The sequence below is a fragment of the Thalia democratica genome, chromosome 8 (genome assembly GCF_965202585.1).
Source record: "Thalia democratica chromosome 8, ktThaDemo2.hap1.1, whole genome shotgun sequence".
Taxonomy (NCBI): domain Eukaryota; kingdom Metazoa; phylum Chordata; class Thaliacea; order Salpida; family Salpidae; genus Thalia; species Thalia democratica.
Genome location: NC_139172.1, coordinates 4,760,701 through 4,780,379, shown reverse-complemented (window position 1 = coordinate 4,780,379; position 19,679 = coordinate 4,760,701). Strand labels below are relative to the sequence as shown.

Sequence of the window (19,679 nt, the reverse complement as noted above, 5' to 3'; positions counted from 1 at the left end):
AAATTTTTTGCACAATTTTGCAACTTTATTCAGCCTACTTTTTTTTAAATATGTGGTTGAAATCTTGTTATCACTATGCAAAATACAATTTTTTCTTCTATACTTCTTATTTAAGTACTATAAAAATACTTGAAGTAAATAAACTACAAAAAAAAAATTAACATTATTTAAATAGATTTGAATTATAATGTTTTACTTTTTGAGAAGAACTGCTGAAAAAGAAAACTGTTATTTTTGTTAACAATTGCTGTTATAAGTTAACTTTTTTAATCTAGTATAGTTAAGCTTTGAAAGTTGGAAAACATCAAATTATTTGTGAGTAGTACAGAATGGTTAATAATTTTTCGAGTTAAACAGTTATATTGAAGAACAACTCTTTGTTTTATTTAAATCTTAGTACTCAAATAAGTTGGTGTATCAAAAAGTAGTCCCCCAAAAAATTTCAAATAAGTTGAAATAGTGGCCTGGCCATCTTACCTGGAATAAATAATAAAATTTGGGTTAGATAAGTAAAACCTATTATTTATAACCAAAATTTATATATTGTTCAGAGTTTTATTTTAAATAAAACTTATTAAATTAGCTTAGCAGTGTTGTTTGAAAATTTTATACTATTTAAAACATTTTTTAGCTTTTATTTAATGCTAAAAATGATCAAGAAAACTCAAAAACCTTTATTGGCCACTATATTTATTTAACCACAATACAATTTACAAGCAAACTAATAAAACTTGTTATAATAATTTAAAGCTATGTAAAAAAAAAAGTATGTTGTAATATATTACATTATGAACAACAACAAAAAATGTATTGTTTCTGAAATATTTTGCAGGGTTGCTACTAACTCAGGATAACTTTGGCAAGCTTTAAAAATTAAAAAGAAACTCAGGATGAATCAGGCCAGTGAGTTTAAAAAATTATTAAAATATTTATAACATACCTGAAATTTTTAAACAATTTTCTTCTAGATTTTGAATAAGAATTAATTGATTTAGTTTAAATATTTACTCTTTAACTCTTATTACTCTTTAACTAATTTATTGAAGAATTCAATTTTTTTAGGTTCTGAAAAGTTAATTATTTTTTGTTACTAAAAGTTTTAGTTGTATGTTATAATACTTATCGCACAAACATTATATGTATGTAATTATCTGTGTTAATTTTTGACATTATACTTGGGAAAAATCTTTGTAATTTTGTGTTTATGCAATTTTATATTTTTTACTTAATATTTTTTGTTTTTTGTATTGTGTGAATTTTATGATTTTTAATTTGGTTTGAATAAGTTGAAGTCTAAAACTAACCAAATAAATATTTTTGTGTAAAATATGAAGTACTGAAATTCTTCAACTGAAAATAGTTATTATGGTAGTTTCCTATTGGATTGGAAAGGTCTCAGAAGTTCAATAAAATAAAGAGAACTTCTAATAAAATAAAAAAATTACTTGTACAAGCTTGTTTAAAGCCTTAGACTTAATTAAGGTCTCTTTGATATTTTCTAAATCTTGTGCTAGTTTGACTGAAAATTTCTTCAGGGTTGCCATTTTACTTGGAAACCTGGAATTTGACAATTTAGGCAAAAAAATCCTGGAAAAACCTGGAATTAAGAAATTTTGAAAAAAAGTATGGAAAAACCTCGAATTTTAACCACATGTTCAGTTGTACAATTTTGATTTGAATCAAAAAATCTATCAAAGAAATGAAAAAATTTTGTCATCATCAAAATTTTTTTATTAAGAAACATATTTAGAGTAGCTTTACAGTAGCTTTTCAATGTTTTTATACTTTTTCACACATTTTCTTACCTTAAACTAAAAATAGACCCATAAATGTACTTTTAAAAACCTGGAAAAGTTTGGAAAACCTGGAAAAAATTTGGAAAAAATAAGTGACAACCCTGTTTCCTATACTAATTTAATTTTTACTATTGTATTTCAAGTAGTTGGCTTTTTGCTTCAAAAAGGAACAATTTTAAGGAAGTATGATTTATTTTAATTATATAAAATACTTTTTTTATTAATTTATTTATTAATTTTATTAATTAATACTTAATAAAATCAAAGTAGCAAAGGGATTAACAGCTAAGGTTAGCTGATATAAGATTAAAAGATTTATATAAACCAAGTATAGTTTTAGTTTATAAGTATTTTCTGTTGATGAATTTTAATATTAAGGTAAAATAATAATAATTTACAAAAATTACACTTATGTATAAAATACAGGCCAGTGTTTATATATTTAATTTTTTTTTACATTTGTGATATTGTAATTTTTGTAAAAAAGTTTATGGTATAAACAAATAAATAGACTGCAAATATTTCATCGTCAATTTTTCTCTAAAATTTAAAAAGTTTTCCAAAAATCTATCTTCTTCATTTTTTGTACAATTAATCTAGAGTTTTCAAGAAATCTTTCCTTATAATTTTAATGACTTAAAATGTTAGAATTTTTTAAGTATTGATGGTTAAGAAAAAGCTTTGTCTATTTTATTAATTTGTATACTTTTCAAAAATAAAAAAACTTGTGCATTGAAAATATTATAATATTTGTAATGAACACGTAAAATTTTTTAAAAGGTTTGTTAAAAAATGAAAAATATGTATTTAGTGAAATTGTTTATTTTTATGTTTTTAATTTGCAGGTTTTATGAGTATTCACTAACCATGATTGCTTAAAATTCAAAACTTACTTTTAATTTGATAAGCATTTAAAAATTTCTTTAAGCTTAGGTAAGACTAGACAGATAAGCCTGTAAAAAAAAGTTTGACTCCCTTTGCCCTCATTGTCACGAGTGTGTAGAAGACAAGGTTAATGAACATTACTATTGTTTTCAATTGCTATATTTAATTAACATATTTAATATTATGGTGTTGCTACTTGGAAAATGTTTTATACCTTTCCTTGTAGTTAACCTAAAAAGAAGTAAAAATTAACATAGTTCACCAGTTGAATTGTTTACCTTACTATTTTAAAGAACTTAAAAAATTAAGATTTTTTTCAATTTAATTGGGGGTACAAGTTGAATAAGTATATATTTAAGATAGCTTAGTTTAGAAGTTAAAAACTTGTGTGAAATTCAGATATGTCTGCAGTCTTTTGCTTTCTTTTTGTGTAGTATTTTAAGCTATTTATATCTTAGTAGGTAGTTTTGTATATTTGCAGGAGTTGTTTTCTTTTTTTTTGTTGTTCACTAATTTTACAAGCCTACTAAATGTAATTATATTTGTTTGTTTAAGATTTAAAATTATAGTATTATTAAGTAGCCTAAATTTTTCAGACATTAATATAAACTAACCTGGTAAAATTATGGCTTTCCTAAATTCATAGCTTTAAACTATAATGTTTTTTTTTTGTTTTGGTTTTTTATTTCAAGTTTAGCCTAATGTTTTCTTGCATGTTTATGTAAAACAATTTTACATATTATATAAGATAGTTATACATACAATTTTTATTCAACTGATGATCTCGTTTGATTTGGTTCAAGTGTGTGAAACATTGTTTTGTTAATAAAACTAAAAATATTGAACTGGTCTAGTAGGTAAAACTAATTTGGTTTATAATTAATAAATGTAATGTAAAGTTTTTGTAAATTTCGCAAGTTTGATTAAGTTTGTAGGTGGAAAAAATACTTGAATTAACAAAGCAAATGTTCACAATTAAAAAAACAGCCAATTTAAAACTTTTGCTAAATTTATAAACTATTTTATATAAATATTAATAACAAAAATAAGTTACAACCACTTTTGTAGATATAATATTTAGTATACATTTTATTGTGTTTTGCAATTTGTGTAAAGATGTCTCAGTATAAAGGTTTGTTATTGTCTTGAGTTATTTTTACTTAAATATTTGGTTATTTAAGTTTTCTCTTTTAAACAATTATGTTTTTATAATATGCTTATTGCACACTATGTTTTAAAGTATTAATGTTTTTTAGTTAAATTTTACATTCAGAAATAAGTATTTTTGATACAATGTTTTACACCTTTATACAAACAAATTAAATATTCATAACAAAGTTTTCAGTTACCAGTATAAAACTAATTTGATATATTCTAAACTTCCTAAACTATTTTATAAAAGAATACATAATTAGTTTTGTAGTTTTTAACCTTTGTTTAAAATATTGTTTATATATAACAATTTAGTGTCAGTTAAATGGGGAAAGGAAAAACTCACTGCAAACATAAATACAAACGAAACTCCCGATGTTTTCAAGATGCAACTCTTCTCTCTCACAAATGTTTTGCCTGAAAGACAAAAAGTCATGATAAAAGGAAAAGTTTTAAAAGACAGCTGGTCTAGTTTCAAACTTAAAAACGTTAGTTTCCTATGAAATATTTGTTATATTTAATAGATGTCTGTTTTGTTTTTAAACAGTAAACAGTTTAAAGTTATTAAAGTTTAGAATTGTACAAACACAATTTTTTCAATTATTGAGGAGTGATAGTTTTATATCTATTGTGATAATTGATTTAGCTAAAGAAGTAATGTAGATTTTTAAATATATTTTTATAATAATAACAACATAATGTATTTATAAATTACAATATTTTATTATTTTACAAGTAATCAAATAAGTTTAATTTTATTTAATTTAAAGTTACATATCAAAGTATGATATATACTGCTGTAATCCACTTGGTATTTTTAAACCTTACAAATCACATTTTGATTTATTCTTTTTTTTTTGTTATTATAGGGTTTTAAACAATTGTAGACTTATACTTTTTTATGCCATTGTTCATTGTTCAATTTTTTGTTACGTTACTTTTAAAAACAAACAACTATTAAAGGGCCTCACAATTTTGCTGCTCGGGTCAGCCGAAGCGGTGCATGCAACGATGAGCGAACCAGTTGAAAAAACCAAGTTCATGGAAGATATGACAGAAGATGAGCTTAATAGTGCTGTTAGTTATCATTTATTTAAACTTCCTTTTGCATACAGTCGTTTTTGAAAGCTGTTGTTTGTAAATTAAATTTTGGTCTATTTAGCATGTTATTAACTAGTTAAGCCTATTGTAAAAGTTTCAAAGGTTGCTAATGAGTTATAATAGAAATGGTATGTCCACATGTAGTTAATTTATATACTATAACAACATTATATATTTCAATAAAAGTATATATATATTTACAAAGTAGTTTATATAAGCAGTTTATTATGTATTTCAATTTTTTTTAATTTTATTCATCATATTTTTAATCTAAACATAAGTAAATTTATCTTATAATTTAATGTTATTATTACCTTGTATAAAAAACTTATAAAGCTTAAGAAACGTCGTTTTGTTTGCATTAATTAAAGTTTGTTTAAAACTAATTAGTTGTAGATGTTATTTTGTTTTTGAGGAGGAATTTTTACATTTGAAGCATTTCAATGTTTATCCCATTTAAAAAATCTACTTTGCAAGATTTAGCTGCAAGTTAAAATACATGCTAAAACCACCCATTACTTAATTTTACATTTTAATTTTTCTAACAATAATTCCTCCAAAAAAAATATATATACTAGTTGTTTAAGTAACTAAGATAAAATGTTCTGAAAATATTAGAATTCTTTAAAGCATATAAAAAAATGACTGAAATGTTTTTAAAAGTTCTTTTATTCTTTCTTGATAACAATTTTCATTGTATGTAAACAGTTTTTATAACTGAACATAGTTTTTAAGTAGTTATAACTTTATAACATCTTGAATTTTTTCATGTTGTAGGCTTTTTTTTTTTACTTGTGATTTCAATATCTAAGCAGTTATTTAAGATTTCTGTTCAGAATTTAATTAATAATAATAATCTAAATTCAGTTCTATTTAAAATTTTGTACAAAATTTTCATTATTACCTTACAGTGTTGCCAAAAAAACCTGGAAAAACCAGGAATTTGAGAATTTAGGCTAAAAAACTTGGAATTTTTAACAAATTCAACATATTCAGTAGTAAAATTCGATTTGCATAAAAAATCTATCATATAGATAAAAATTTTTGTCATCATCAAACATTTTTTTATTAAAAAAAACATTTAAAGTAGCTTTACAGAATCTTTTAAATGTTTTTATACTATTTAACACAGTTTGTTACCATACGCTTAACTTTAAAACTAAAAACAAACCCAAAAACGCGTACTTTTAAAAACCTGGAAAAAATTTGCCAAATACATTTGGCAACCCTGCTTTTTAGGGGTTGGTTTCAGAAAAGCACGGCATCACTTTAGCACATAGTGTCACTATAGCACAGAGTTACACTACACACTGACACTTTAGCACACTAAAACTTTGGTACGGCGTCTTTTTAGCACGGAGTGAAATTTTAAAACAAACTTATTTAAGACTTTTTAAAAGATTCATTTTAATGATGTTCAACTACTTAATAAATATTAAGTTAACAAGCTAGTAAGTGCAATAACTAGTTCTAAAACTTTGAAAAATCGTCTTAAAATTTTTATAAGTAAAGTTTTTACTAGTAGCACTCTAAATTAAGCTGTTTCTTAAAGTTTCAAACCAATAATGAAAATAATAGAGCTGAACGGGTAAAAAATTGTTTAATTAACTTTATTACCATAGTAGTAGTATTAATAAAGTTTTTATAACCCATAGATATATATAACAAAGTTGCGAGACGCGTGCATGTAGAAATAAGAGGAAGATAACAGTTTATTGTACTAAAATATTTAAAGCTATATGTGTTTTAAAAATGTAATAAGTGAACTTTAATAGGCTTTAAAGTTATCAGAGCTTGTAAAAAAAAAGGAAAATTTTTTATCAAATTTTAGAGTCTAATGTATAGCTCATATTTTATTTAAAATTAAGTCAAAAAGTTTAAACCTATCAAAGTCAATTTAAGCTTTTTAAATTAAAGTTTTAAAAACCTAGAGCTTGGGGTAGGTGTCAGAAAAGCACAGCGTCACTTTAGCACGGGGTGACACTTTAGCACGGTGTGACACTTTAGCACGGTGTGCACTTTAGCACAGTGTGACACTTTAGCACGGTGTGACACTTTAGCACGGGGTGACACTTTAGCACGGCGTCACTTTAGCACGGAGTGGCACTTTAGCACGGAGTGTCACTTTAGCACGGGATGACACTTTAGCACGGGGTGTCACTTAAGCACGGGGTGACACTTTAGCACGGCGTCTCTTTAGCACGGGGTGACACTTTAGCACGGCGTCACTTTAGCACGGAGTGTCACTTTAGCACGGTGTGAAACTTTAGCACGGAGTGTCACTTTAGCACGGCTTCACTTTAGCACGGGGTCATACTTTAACACGGAGTGTAACTTTATCACTTATTGATTCTTTTGCACAAAATGATTCTTAAGCACGGAGTGACACTTAAGCGCAATCGATAGTTTTAAGTAACTTAATCAAATACGTGTAAAGTTTGTATTTAATAAAACGTTTAAAAATTAATTTATATAACCAGCATGCTGTTAATTATGCAATTTAGGCACTTTAAAGTGTGATTTCAAGAAAGAGTGTGTCTTCCAAAATTATTTTTAATAAAAATATTATTTAAGTAAGATGTAAATTGTAAGACAAAGTTTGGCAGTCTTTTCGAACTATATTTAGAAAAATCATTTGTAGGTAGCAAAACGTTAGAAAACATCTTTAGTGGCCTGTATTTTTTAAGAAAAACTATACTTAATAACAAAAATAAGTACTGAAAAACAAGAAGTTGGTAAATTAAATGGTAACTAGTTTTTAAAATCCTTAATTATATAAATGTTCTTATACTGTATTCTTATTTACTTCTGTTAATAAAATAGTAATACTTTACTTACATTTTATTTAATTACTATGCTCAGCTGACATGGTTAAAATAACTTTATTTATGTAAAACAATAATAAAAAATTTATGCATAGCACTAAATTTTATTATAAAAACGAACACAAACGAAATTTACAAATATTTTTCTTATTTTATTTTTCGAGTCCACAGTCAGACTTGTCAAAGTTTCTTTATTATATTTTATATAATATTTTTATGATATTTTTTATCATCTTTATGTTTCGCAGTTTATTAATTGTAAATACACCATTTCCTTGACTCGATTTTATTACAACTAGTCTAAATTTAAATAGTTAACTGTTTTTTAAATCCTTTTTAATAAACAATAGTTCGTTTAGCACCTATAAAATATTAAGTTAACAGTAAAAGTTTAATTCGGATTTAATACATCGACTTTATTAACATGTCAACTTAATTTAAAAGTAACTTAAAAAACTATCTACGACCTATCTTATAATAACGTGTTAAGTCAGTTAAACGCTAAACCTAAACTACTTTATTTTTATATTTTTCAACATAACATATAAGCATAAACAAATGTGTCATTCCATGCTAAAATGACGCCGTGCGAAAGTGTTATTCCGTGCTAAAGTGACGCCGTGCTAAAGTGTTGTCCCGTGCTAAAGTGTCACCCCGTGCTTAAGTGACGCCGTGCTAAAGTGTCATCCCGTGCTAAAGTGTCACCCCGTGCTTAAGTGACGCCGTGCTAAAGTGTCATACCGTGCTAAAGTGTCACACCGTGCTAAAGTGACACCGTGCTAAAGTGACACTCCGTGCTAAAGTGACGCCGTGCTAAAGTGTCACACCGTGCTAAAGTGTCACACCGTGCTAAAGTGTCACACCGTGCTAAAGTGTCATACCGTGCTAAAGTGTCACCCCGTGCTAAAGTGTCACACCGTGCTAAAGTGTCATCCCGTGCTAAAGTGTCACACCGTGCTAAAGTGTCACCCGTGCTTTTCTGACCCGTTCCCAGAGCTTGTGTATATTGCTGGGTTTAAAACTATAGTTTTATGTCGAAAACATGAAAGTAAATATATAAACATATTTTTGTTAAAAGTTATATAGTAATATAAGTTAATAAATTTTGTAAGTTTATTTTTATTTTAGTTTTGTTTTTGCTTAAACTTTTAACGCATATACAGCTTCTTAACTTTTAGTTTATATTTTGCATAGTTCGTCTTTAGATTTTTAAACATAATAGTACAACTTTTGTTTGTGCATAGAAAAAAATATTGCAAAATAAATTAAATGCTAAAGTGTCACTCCGTGCTTAAGTGGCACACTGTGCTAAATTGTCACTCCATGCTAAATTGTCACACCGTGCTAAATGTCACTCCGTGCTAAAGTGTCACTCTGTTCTAAAGTGACGCCGTGCATTTCTGACCCGTTTCCGCTTTTTAGTTTATTAATTTTAGTTAAACTAAGTTTTTTGAAATGTACATATGTAAAAGTTTTATATTTTGCGATTTGACACGTGAATAAGTTATTTTACATAAATTTTATAAGTATTAAAAATGGTACAACTTTATTAAACCAAAATAAGAAAACAATCAATTTTTTAGTAGAGGTTGTTTATAAAATACATTCACAAGTAGTAGAAACTGATTGTAATTTGTTGTAAGTTATTTTGAATGGATGTTATTTACAGATGGACATGAACACCGGTTTGGATAATTTAGGCAACACTTGTTACATGAATGCCACCATCCAAATGCTGTCTACAGTGCCTGAATTTTCAAAAGCATTACAGAAGTGAGTGAAAATAAAAGTAGTAAGAATTTAAACATCATATAAAGCTTTATATTCGTGCTAAAATATTTAAAATTATCATTAACTTATAATCGTTGAAATAAAACCTACAGCAGAAAATTTTAATAATATATTCTCAATCAAAGAAGATTTATTTAAGCACTGACGAAGTCTTTAACCGAAACATAGTTTGTAAAATAAAGTATTGAAAAAATAAATTCATTTTTTCTTCTCTAGCAGTTGAGGTCTCTTTATTTGTTTTCTAAAAATCAAAACATATATTTTGTTCTGAATTCATCCTGTTATATACATTCATGACATGCTTAAATATATAATAAAAGCTTTTTTAACTTGAATGATTTATTAATTGCAGCATCAACGTGTCGCAAGGAAGGCAGCAGGACCAGCTGGGCAGCTCGATCGCTGTCGCGCTGGGCGGGATCATGAAAACGTTGCAGGAGAAGAAGCAAGCCACGTTCAACCCGTTCCTATTCCTCCAACTCGTCTACAGCAAGTTTCCCAGGTTCGCCGAGAAAAACGAACGGGGAATTCCCATGCAGCAGGTTGGAATGAATGATGATTTAATTAGAGAAAATATTGAAATTGTTGTTTTGTTTAGTAATGCTGAGTAGTATTTATTTTAAAGTAATCGTCAGTTCATTTGTACAATTTTTTATGCTTGTCCTAGTAGGTATGATTGTAAAGACTAAATTTTATTGGATTTTTAAATATAATTCTTAGAAAATAAATTTGAACTGTTCAACTGCTTCTTAATACATGTTTGTTTACACACTGTTTTTGATAACTGTGAATATATTTTTTAGAAACATTTATTTTTAGAAGGTGCTATCTGTATAATTTTATAAATCGTTAGATATGGTGACTATTAAAAAACTCAGTTTGCACCGAAATTTTGTTAACAGAATATTTGTTCTTTTTTTACTTTAAATTTTTATACCTTATTTATAAGTTTTGATAAATTTTGTTTTTAATTTTTTTACTAACATATCTTAAGAAGAAAAACAAACAATTTTGTTCAAATCATAAGTATTATCAGATTCATCATTGTTTTTGCTGCTTAAAAGATTTTTATGAAAATGTAATAAAGATATTAATCTTTAGGTCAGTTCAATATTAATCCTTGATGGTTATTAAAAATTCCAAACATATGCTTTATATATTAAAACATTCAGTAAATGTTAATATATTTTAAGTTTTATTCTTAGTTTACCTTATTAAATAATTTGTACATCAAGTTCTTAGCTATAAAAAACTTTTAAAAAGTTTATTTTTATACTATACAGGGTTGCCACTTTACCTGGAAAAACCTTGAAAAATCTGGAATTTGACAATTTAGGCGAAAAAAACCTGGATAAACCTGGAATTTGAGAAGTTTTGAGAAAAACCTGGAACTTTCAACAAAAATCACTAAAAATACCTGGAAAAACCGAGAATTTTAACAATTTTCAGTAGTAAAAATTTGATTTGACTCAAAAATTCTTTCAGACAAATAAAACAAATTTTTCATCATCAAAAAATATTTTTAGTAAAAAACGTATATAAAGTAGCTCTGCATTATCTTTTAAAGTTTTAGTATTATTTAACGCATTTTATTACCTTAAACTAAAAATAGACCAAAAAAATGTGTACTTTTAAAAACCTTGACTATATGAGTAGGTATACTTAGTTAGGTTCCTTCTGTTAGTATATTTCTTTTAGTTATATTTGTACTTCCCAAGTCATCTAAAATAAGTTCCGAAAAATAAATGCTTATGTCTCGTTAGTTTCAAAAAAAACATAAACACATTTTTTCATTAAAGTACTAAAAACTTGTTAAATCTAGACGAGATTTTTCATGTCTAGATTGTTTCTAGTGGAAAAGGCCTTACTTGTTATCATTGTACTAAGTCTATTTGTTATTCCTGTAAAATGTTTTTTTAACAAGATTTAAATTTAAGACTAGTACTACATGAAATAGTGTATCGAAAATATAAACATGCTCTTAAGGCCGAAACCAATATAGTTGAAAATATCAGTTTGTAAATTATATTGTTTCATGTTTAAACGATAGTTATTTAAAGTGTGACCGTAAGTAGTTTAATTAATAAAGTAAATTCATTTACATTTAGGATGCCAACGAGTTTTTTGGTGAAATTTTGAGAATCTGCCAAAACAGCTTGCCTTCAAACGACTCTCGCAACAATTTGGTGGAGCAATTTTTCGGAATTGAATACGCCAACACGTTTGTTGATTTATTTTATTGTTTTGTAGTGTTTAGGTTGTAATATATTTTGTAACCATATGAGATAATGTTCTCTGAAATAAACGTAAACTTTCTTCTATTGTATTTTAGGAATAGATTAGTAAAAAAAAAAGTTATTTAGAAAAAAAAAGTAAAAAAAAAGTTTGCTTGACTATTCAAATTACGACAATTCAAAATCTTTAGAAATTTCAACGCATCTTTAAAAGTTACCTAAATTAAAAAAGAAATAAATAATCGGATAAAACAGTATAGAATTTACAAAAAAACACTGGTCAAAAAAAACAATTTCATATATATTAAAAAAAGTAATATTTTAGTACTTTTAATAACTTCTTTTACCATTATCTCAAAATTTAACTAAAAAAAAAAAGAATAATCCCATAAGTTTAGTAAAAGATTATGGCAATAATGAAAGAATAGAAAAAAAGATATTTTTTACGTTAACTTAAATTATTTTTTCTTTAAATTCTAAAGTTCGAATATTAAGACTTAAAATTACCGTGTACCCAAAAGTTAAACGCTTACTAGCTAGGGTTAATACCATTCAAACATAAACTGTTCACTATCAATATAAAACATATTTAGCATGAAATGCATGGACGAAGAAGCAAAAGACGAAGCCGCGACCCACGGCGTGGAAAATTCACTTCAGCTCAACTGTTTCATTAATCAAGAGGTACATTTGTTTCAGATAGTAGTTACATGAACTTCTACAATTAACTCTTGCTTTATACATTTAAGACTATTAATTATTCTGCTAAAATTAATAAGTTTTTATTAGAAATTAAAATAATTATCAGCTAGTTGTAGCTTTATGCTTTATACTGTTTTATCAATCAAGAGGTTTTATTAGAAATTGAAATCATTGCTAGTTGTAGCTTTATTCTTTTGATGTTCTGCTAAAAATTTCAAGGCACAATCCTGAAAACAGTAGTTTTAATAGTATTTATATTGTAATGTTTGTTTCAGGTAAAATATCTCATGACCGGAGTCAAGTCAAAACTCAAAGAAGAGTTAGAAAAAAATTCTCCCACGCTTGGAAGAAATGCTAAGTATGAAAAAACTGTTAGTTTATTAAGATTTAAAAAAAGCAATATTTTGTTTATGATCTTTTTAGTTTTTTTAGCTTATGGTTTTTTGTTATTGAAAGCTTTATACTTTTTGATTTTATTTTATGTTTAACAGCTTGTAACTGTAAATATATTTCAGAGCAAAATAAATCGACTCCCAGGGTATCTCTGCGTTCAAATGGTGAGATTCTTCTATAAAGAAAAAGGATCAGTCAACGCAAAAATACTTAAGGTTAGTCTTGTTTGTTTTTAAAGCTACAGAAATTACAGATGTTTTAATTCGATTTGTAATAGTTAATCATCTAGATTTTAAATTTTATTTTAAATAATAATAACTTATCTTTTTATAAGGATATTAAAAATTGTTATCAGCCGTTGCGTTTTAAAAAGTACATTTTTTATTTAAAAAAATAGTTGTTAAGAAATTGCCATAATGGTAAATAATAATAACAAAATAAACATTTTAATAATAGGATGTGAAATTTTAATTGTAAATTAATTGTAAATAAATTTTTATAATTGTAAATAATAATCATATTAATTTTGTCAGGATGTGAAATTTCCTATGAGCTTTGACGCGTACGAGCTGTGCACCACCGAACTGCAGAACAGGTTGAAGCCGCAGCGGGAAAAGTTCGAGGCGGTGGAAGAAGCGAAGGCCGAAGCGGCCCTCTCCGGGAACAAGAAGCCAAGTGTGAAGGATTCGAACGTGAAGAAGGAGGTTCTGGATTACGAAAATTACTCTTTTGACAACGGTGAGTTGCTTTAAATCGTTAGTTCAGTACAGCAGAGCTTCTGAACCTTTTTCTAGTGGCGGAACCCTTTTCCAAAATTCAACTTTTCCGCGGAACCCCTAATTTTTATTTTACATAAAATGTTTAATTAAAAAAATGTTCTTTTTTTAAATTCGAAAGGCTTCGCGGAGCTACTGAGAGGCGTCGCGGAACCCTAGGGTTCCGCGGAACCCCATTTCAGAAGCAATGCAGTACAGGGACGTAGCTAGCTCTAAAAAGTTACGAATCTGCAAAAAAAAAATCAAGAATAACGTGTGATGACGTCATAACGGGAATAGAGTAGTTTTAACTACCTTTAATTTTATATGAAAGTGTGCAGTTTTGTTAAAAGTTTATAAATAAATAGAATGTTGAAGTATAATGAATAACTGAATACAAGGCAAGTTGTACTGCTCTTGACCCCTTATAATTCTTTATGTGTTGAAACTTTTATGAGCCTATAAAACCTTTCATTTAAAATAAAAATATTAATTAAGAATTCAACTTTAATAGTATTACTGGTAGGCCTAAAATATATAACTTTGAAAACAGTTTCCCCACTTCAGAAAATATTTGTAAAAGTTGTTGCTTTTATTAAAATAAAAATCATAAATTTTAGGAGTTGAATAAAAAACAAAAAGGATATAAAATAAAAAGTTCACAACATTAGATAAAATTCAGATGTACAATTATTTTATTTTGTCAAAAATAATTCATAAAGAAAGGAAGAATACACGTCTTTGTAAATGTTAACACTAGCTTTGGTAGCATAAAGATTTAAGCTGTAAAAAAAGAATAAAACATTTTCTTAATAAAAAAAAATTGTTAAATAAAAGCTGTAAAAAAGAATCAAACATTTTTTTTACAAAACAAACTTGTTAAATAAAACAATATAGTTAAATAACAACAAACCTTGAATGTTAAACATTAATATTTTCAGATACAATGTGAAAAATATAGATAAATTCGAACGTAAAGACTTTTAAAGATAAAATATATTATTATTTTTTAAATTGTTATGAATTTATAATACAACTATACACTTGTTAAAATAAATAGTACTAACTTATTCTTTTTAATCTTAGATTGAAAAAGTTATATAAAACTTATTTTAAAAATTTTTATCATTTATCAAACATAGACCAAATAATTAAACTGATATATTTTCAAAATTTAGTGAACCACTCTAAAATTTTATTTTAAAACAACAGATACAATCCATATTCTTGATAAATTTAAAGAAAATATAAAATACAAAAATCTTCATATTGTAAACAACAATGCTTGTAGAAAAATAAAATTTACAGTAATATTTAAAAACAAGTTGAAACAAACTTTATATTTTACATAGTTGTCTGAAAACATCATTCAAAGAGCTTTTTCTTGAAGTACTTATCTGAAACTCATTGTAACAAACTGAACTTCAGATTGATTGACTTTGTTAATAGCTTTGAGTGTCAATCGTATTAAGTGGGTGGTCTTACTTTCAAATGATATTTGCATAATTTTAACCTTAGAAAACTAACCTTTTAAACTTAGTTTTAAAAATCTTTGAAATAACTAAATTTGTTAAAATCCACACAAAGTGTACTAAGTTTACAGTTGTAATACAAATAAAACTCAAAAACAATTTTCAAAATTTAAAGCTAACTAGAAAATACAAATGTACTAACTTAATTTTTTGTAATTTTGTAAACTACTTAAAAATTGTTAATATAAAGATGAATAAAAAACTGAGATAATGAAAAACCTTTGAAAGTTAGGAATAAAACCAAAAACTCAGAAAAAATCTTCATATAATAAAACAATACGCATAGACAACAAACTCATTGTAAACAAATAATATAACAATACAAGTAAAATATGTATTAACAACAGCTCTACCCTATGACCATCACCAATTCCAGAATTTAATTTTTGAATTTTCTTCTTATTTTTTGAAATAAGACTAACTTTTCAAATTTATCAATGTTTTTTTTTACAAAATTGGTTATAAAATAAAAATTTATTAAAACTAGATAGCAAAATCTCATTCAAATCTAGAAAAACATCTGTTATGACATTATTAACAAACCTAAAATGTCCATAGTTTTTCATAGATAAAAAAACTATACTGAGTCAGCCTGAGTTCAAAAATAAAACTCTAACTATCCTAGAGTTATCCAGATACTTTGAGTGTGTGGTTACAATGTACAATTTAAATCTTTTAACTTTGCTAAAAATGCAATAAAAACTTTAACTAAGGTAAGCATTTATAAAATCTTTAAAACCAGTTTTAATTAAAAATAAAGTTCTAAAATACAATAAAAAAACTATAATTTGTTTATATTAATCTTGAAAAAATAATAACTTTAACTTACTAACATAACTTACATAATTAATAAATTAAAGTTCTAAAATATAAATAAATAATAATTTGTTTTTATGATTCTTAAAAAAATGTTTATATTATTGATTTTTTCAATTTTACTTCTTGTTGCAAGCTATTTGTCTTATTGTGTAATTTTTCTGATTTAATAGATTCTAATTTTCTATAAAAATTCAGGAAATGATTTTGTCATCACTGTTTCAAAAGTTTTTCATTTTTGTATATTTGTCAACCACAGGGATTTAATCTTAAAACATTCAACTCAGAGAGTCAATTTGATTTAAAACAAAAGTAAATTCTTCATGTTACTTTACTTAAAGGTTCATCTATTCTAAAATTTATCTTTTCATATATCTTTTATCTGTATTTTCTCTTTTGTAAGACAAAAAAATGTAAATTTCAAAAAATGTCAAGTTCTTTTTGACTCACCACAAACATTTCAATAGGTCCTCTCTCACACTTACTTTTTTTTCATTCTTTCACATCATTTAAACCAAATCTACAGCCTCGAAATGGATTTTTTACAATAGTTTGCTATTTGATAATATATTTTTACACCAAGCTATTTGTATACAATTTAGATGTATTCAATTTGTTCAATATTTACGACACCAAAGTGCTAGAGAATCCTTAAAAATAAAATTATTTCTCAGGAGTGCAAAACTAAGTATGAACGAATACTTAAAGCTAAGGAAACGAGGTCTTGAAAGCTGAATAATCGAAAGAAAAGCGAAATTTTTCGCACAAATGTTTACGTTTCTGTAGATTTGCAGAAACGTACGTGCCTGGTTCAGTATTATAAAGTTTTAACAAGTAAATAGAGTAGCGTGACTATTTTAAAGAAAATATATATTATAAATTGTAAATTACTATTGTAACACATGTCTCATAAGAAATATAATACACACATGTGTCATCATTAATAGTGCACGAGTATGTTTTTATGTTTCATTAGCTTACTAGAGTACTAAGTTTTTGTCATCTATTATTCACAAATTTAACAACCATGTTATTTTATATAATTTTATGTAAATTTTGTAAAGCTATTATTTTATTATTCAGATGTCGGATCGAGCAACAGCGGATATTACGAACTTCAAGCTATCATAACCCACCAGGGAAGATCATCGTCTAGCGGACATTATGTTGGCTGGCTCCGTGTTCAAGAAGGTAGGATAGCGAGTTTCATATGCTTCTTAGTACAATCTAAAAATAATACAATAGTTATGCGTAAACAGATTTACAGGCAAAAGTTATATAATTGAATGTAACAAGTTAAACAGTATTATTTCTTTATTACACTAACACATGTTTCTGTGTGTTAACGGGTTAACACACTTCAACGGAGCTCTGTAAAAAAATAAATACTGTAAGGAAAGAATGGAAGCTAAAGTAGGTGTATATTTTCGATAAACAATATATATATATATATATTTATTTATTTATAATAAGGTTGTTATTTAAACGTAAACACCTTCTACTGAGCCACACTTGAAGGGCTTTTAAATAATTTATTAGAAAAATAAGATTTCAAAAATACTGGTACACGTGTTTCATAAGACTAGACGCCTTAATCTTCAGCCAGCTAAATTTAAAATAAATAAATATATATATTTTATAGTCACTTAACTGTTGTTTTTGTTAATTTTAATTGTTTGAAAGTTTGATGGTAGATCGATTTTTGTACTGAATTCTTGTAATGCACAATATCACGTCCTAATGTTTTTTTGTTTTTTTGTATAACTTTTGCATCTTTGTTTAGTACAGTGCTTTTTATTTTTAATTTAACTGGCTGATGATAAAGGCGTTTAGTCTTATGAAACACGTGTACCAGTATTTTTAAAATCTTATTTTTCTAATAAATTATTTAAAAGCCCTTCAAGTGTGGGTCAGTAAAAGGTGTTTACGTTTAAAAAACAACCTTATTTTTTATATATATATTTATACCTTCTTAGGTTCCATTCTTTCCTTACAGAGCTCCGTTGAAGTATGTTAACCTGTTTACACACAAAAACATGTGTTAGTTTAATAAAAGAAGGATACTGTTTAATTTGTTACATTATATATTCAGTAAACATGTTTCGCTCGGATCTTTGTTAACAAACGTTTAAATCTATGTTTTTGAATAGTTAATTAAATGTAAAGTTTTTAGTCTAATTTTTTATAATTATTTTTTTTAGACTATACAATAAACATGTACTAGTAATTGAAACCTTAAAAAAAATTCCGTTAAACAAGAAAAACATTCAATAATTTATTGATCAAACAGACGATTGGGTGAAATGTGATGACGACGATGTGACGGCTGTATCAAGCGAGGAAGTGTTGAAATTGTCGGGAGGTGGTGACTGGCACATCGCCTACATTCTGCTGTACGGGCCCAAGAAGATGAGCAAGAAAGATGCCAAGCTCATACAGGACAAGATGAACCAGGACGCAGCCAATCAGGTCGCCGGGGACGCCGTTTCCATGGATACCAACTAAAAACAATTGAATGTTTGAATGCATCTAAATTTTTTTAAGTTCTCAAACAACTATATGATTTATAATTTTTATACATCTTATTCACAGTCTAATAGGACTTTTGTTAACTGTTTTTTTAGTTTCTTGTAAAGAGAACTTTATGTTGATAAACAGGTTGTTTCTGACCAAAGTAAAATTTAAGTATTTTATAGATGCTGTTTTTTAGAAGCTACTATTTATTAGAAATAATTATACTATTGTTTTTTTCAATAAAAAATGCAAATGTTTTTCATAGCTGTTTTATTTATACAAGTATTTAAAATATAGTTTTGTAAATAAGTTAACTACCTAATTTAAGACAATCATAAACATAAAAAAACATAAAAGTTAAAATAGTAATTAAAAACATAAATATGTTTTTAAAACACCTTTCGTTTATTCATTATAGTATTCATTATTCATTACTATGTACTTTAATGTTCTCCTAAATTATTTTCTCCTATTTATTTCTCCTAAACAATAATGATTAAAAATTTCTCTAAACGAAATTTTATATTCTTTAAAAAAAGTTATTTATGCCTTTTGCTTAAATAAACAAAGTTCAGTCTATAGATGCCAATATATGGAATAATTTTTTTTTGTAACTTTTGATAATTAGGCAGTTGTGTACAGTCCTAAGTGAAATATTTTCATAAAAAAGAACATTAAAAATTCATCTTCTTTGGTCGATTTTTCGCTATAAAATTTTTATTTGGACTTTTAAAAAGTTGGTTCAAATTATGAAGAAAAACACCGAAAACATCCTTTTTAGCAAGTTTAAACTATGATTTTTTATGTAAATTAAGAAAGTGCTGTTGAATAATAAAAAATGTTGCTGTAAAAATTTTAAGAAGACTATTTAAAAAGTGTAATGAAAATTACCTATTAAATATGTCTTTTTTTTAGTTTTTAAAATTCATTTTCTATGAGCTCCTTGGATTTGTTATTATATGCAGGGTTGCCACTCGGTCAGGAAAAATTTAAAAAAATCAAAAAAGTCAGAAAAAATGGGGGGTTTTGAAAAAAAGTCAGGAAGTTTGATAAAATTTTAAAAAAGTCAGATTTTGTCAGTTTAGATTTACAAAATTCCTTGTTTTCCAAAGTCCTTGTAAAAATTAATTGAAAGTCCTTTTAAGTCAGAAAAAAACTCCAAAGTTTTCTTAGAAATTTACAA

General features: G+C 26.1%; 1 protein-coding gene across 1 annotated transcript; it reads left to right on the top strand.

Annotated features, from left to right (window-relative positions):
- The first annotated feature begins 3,738 nt into the window (after positions 1 to 3,738).
- LOC145843338 (ubiquitin carboxyl-terminal hydrolase 14-like) lies at positions 3,739 to 18,754 on the top strand. Its single transcript, XM_082950804.1, has 12 exons — positions 3,739 to 3,813; positions 4,149 to 4,321; positions 4,797 to 4,910; positions 9,429 to 9,532; positions 9,903 to 10,092; positions 11,659 to 11,771; positions 12,378 to 12,468; positions 12,762 to 12,857; positions 13,002 to 13,094; positions 13,413 to 13,617; positions 17,066 to 17,173; positions 18,273 to 18,754. Exons 1-12 carry the CDS (start codon positions 3,798 to 3,800, stop codon positions 18,485 to 18,487), a joined length of 1,518 nt encoding a protein of 505 aa, XP_082806930.1. The 5' UTR covers positions 3,739 to 3,797; the 3' UTR covers positions 18,488 to 18,754.
- Positions 18,755 to 19,679: the final 925 nt, after the last annotated feature.

Coding starts and splice junctions, on each gene's coding strand:
- LOC145843338 (XM_082950804.1), top strand. Junction 9,533..9,902: donor TTTTCAAAAGCATTACAGAA/GTGAGTGAAAAT, acceptor TATTAATTGCAG/CATCAACGTGTCGCAAGGAA. Junction 13,095..13,412: donor TCAACGCAAAAATACTTAAG/GTTAGTCTTGTT, acceptor TAATTTTGTCAG/GATGTGAAATTTCCTATGAG.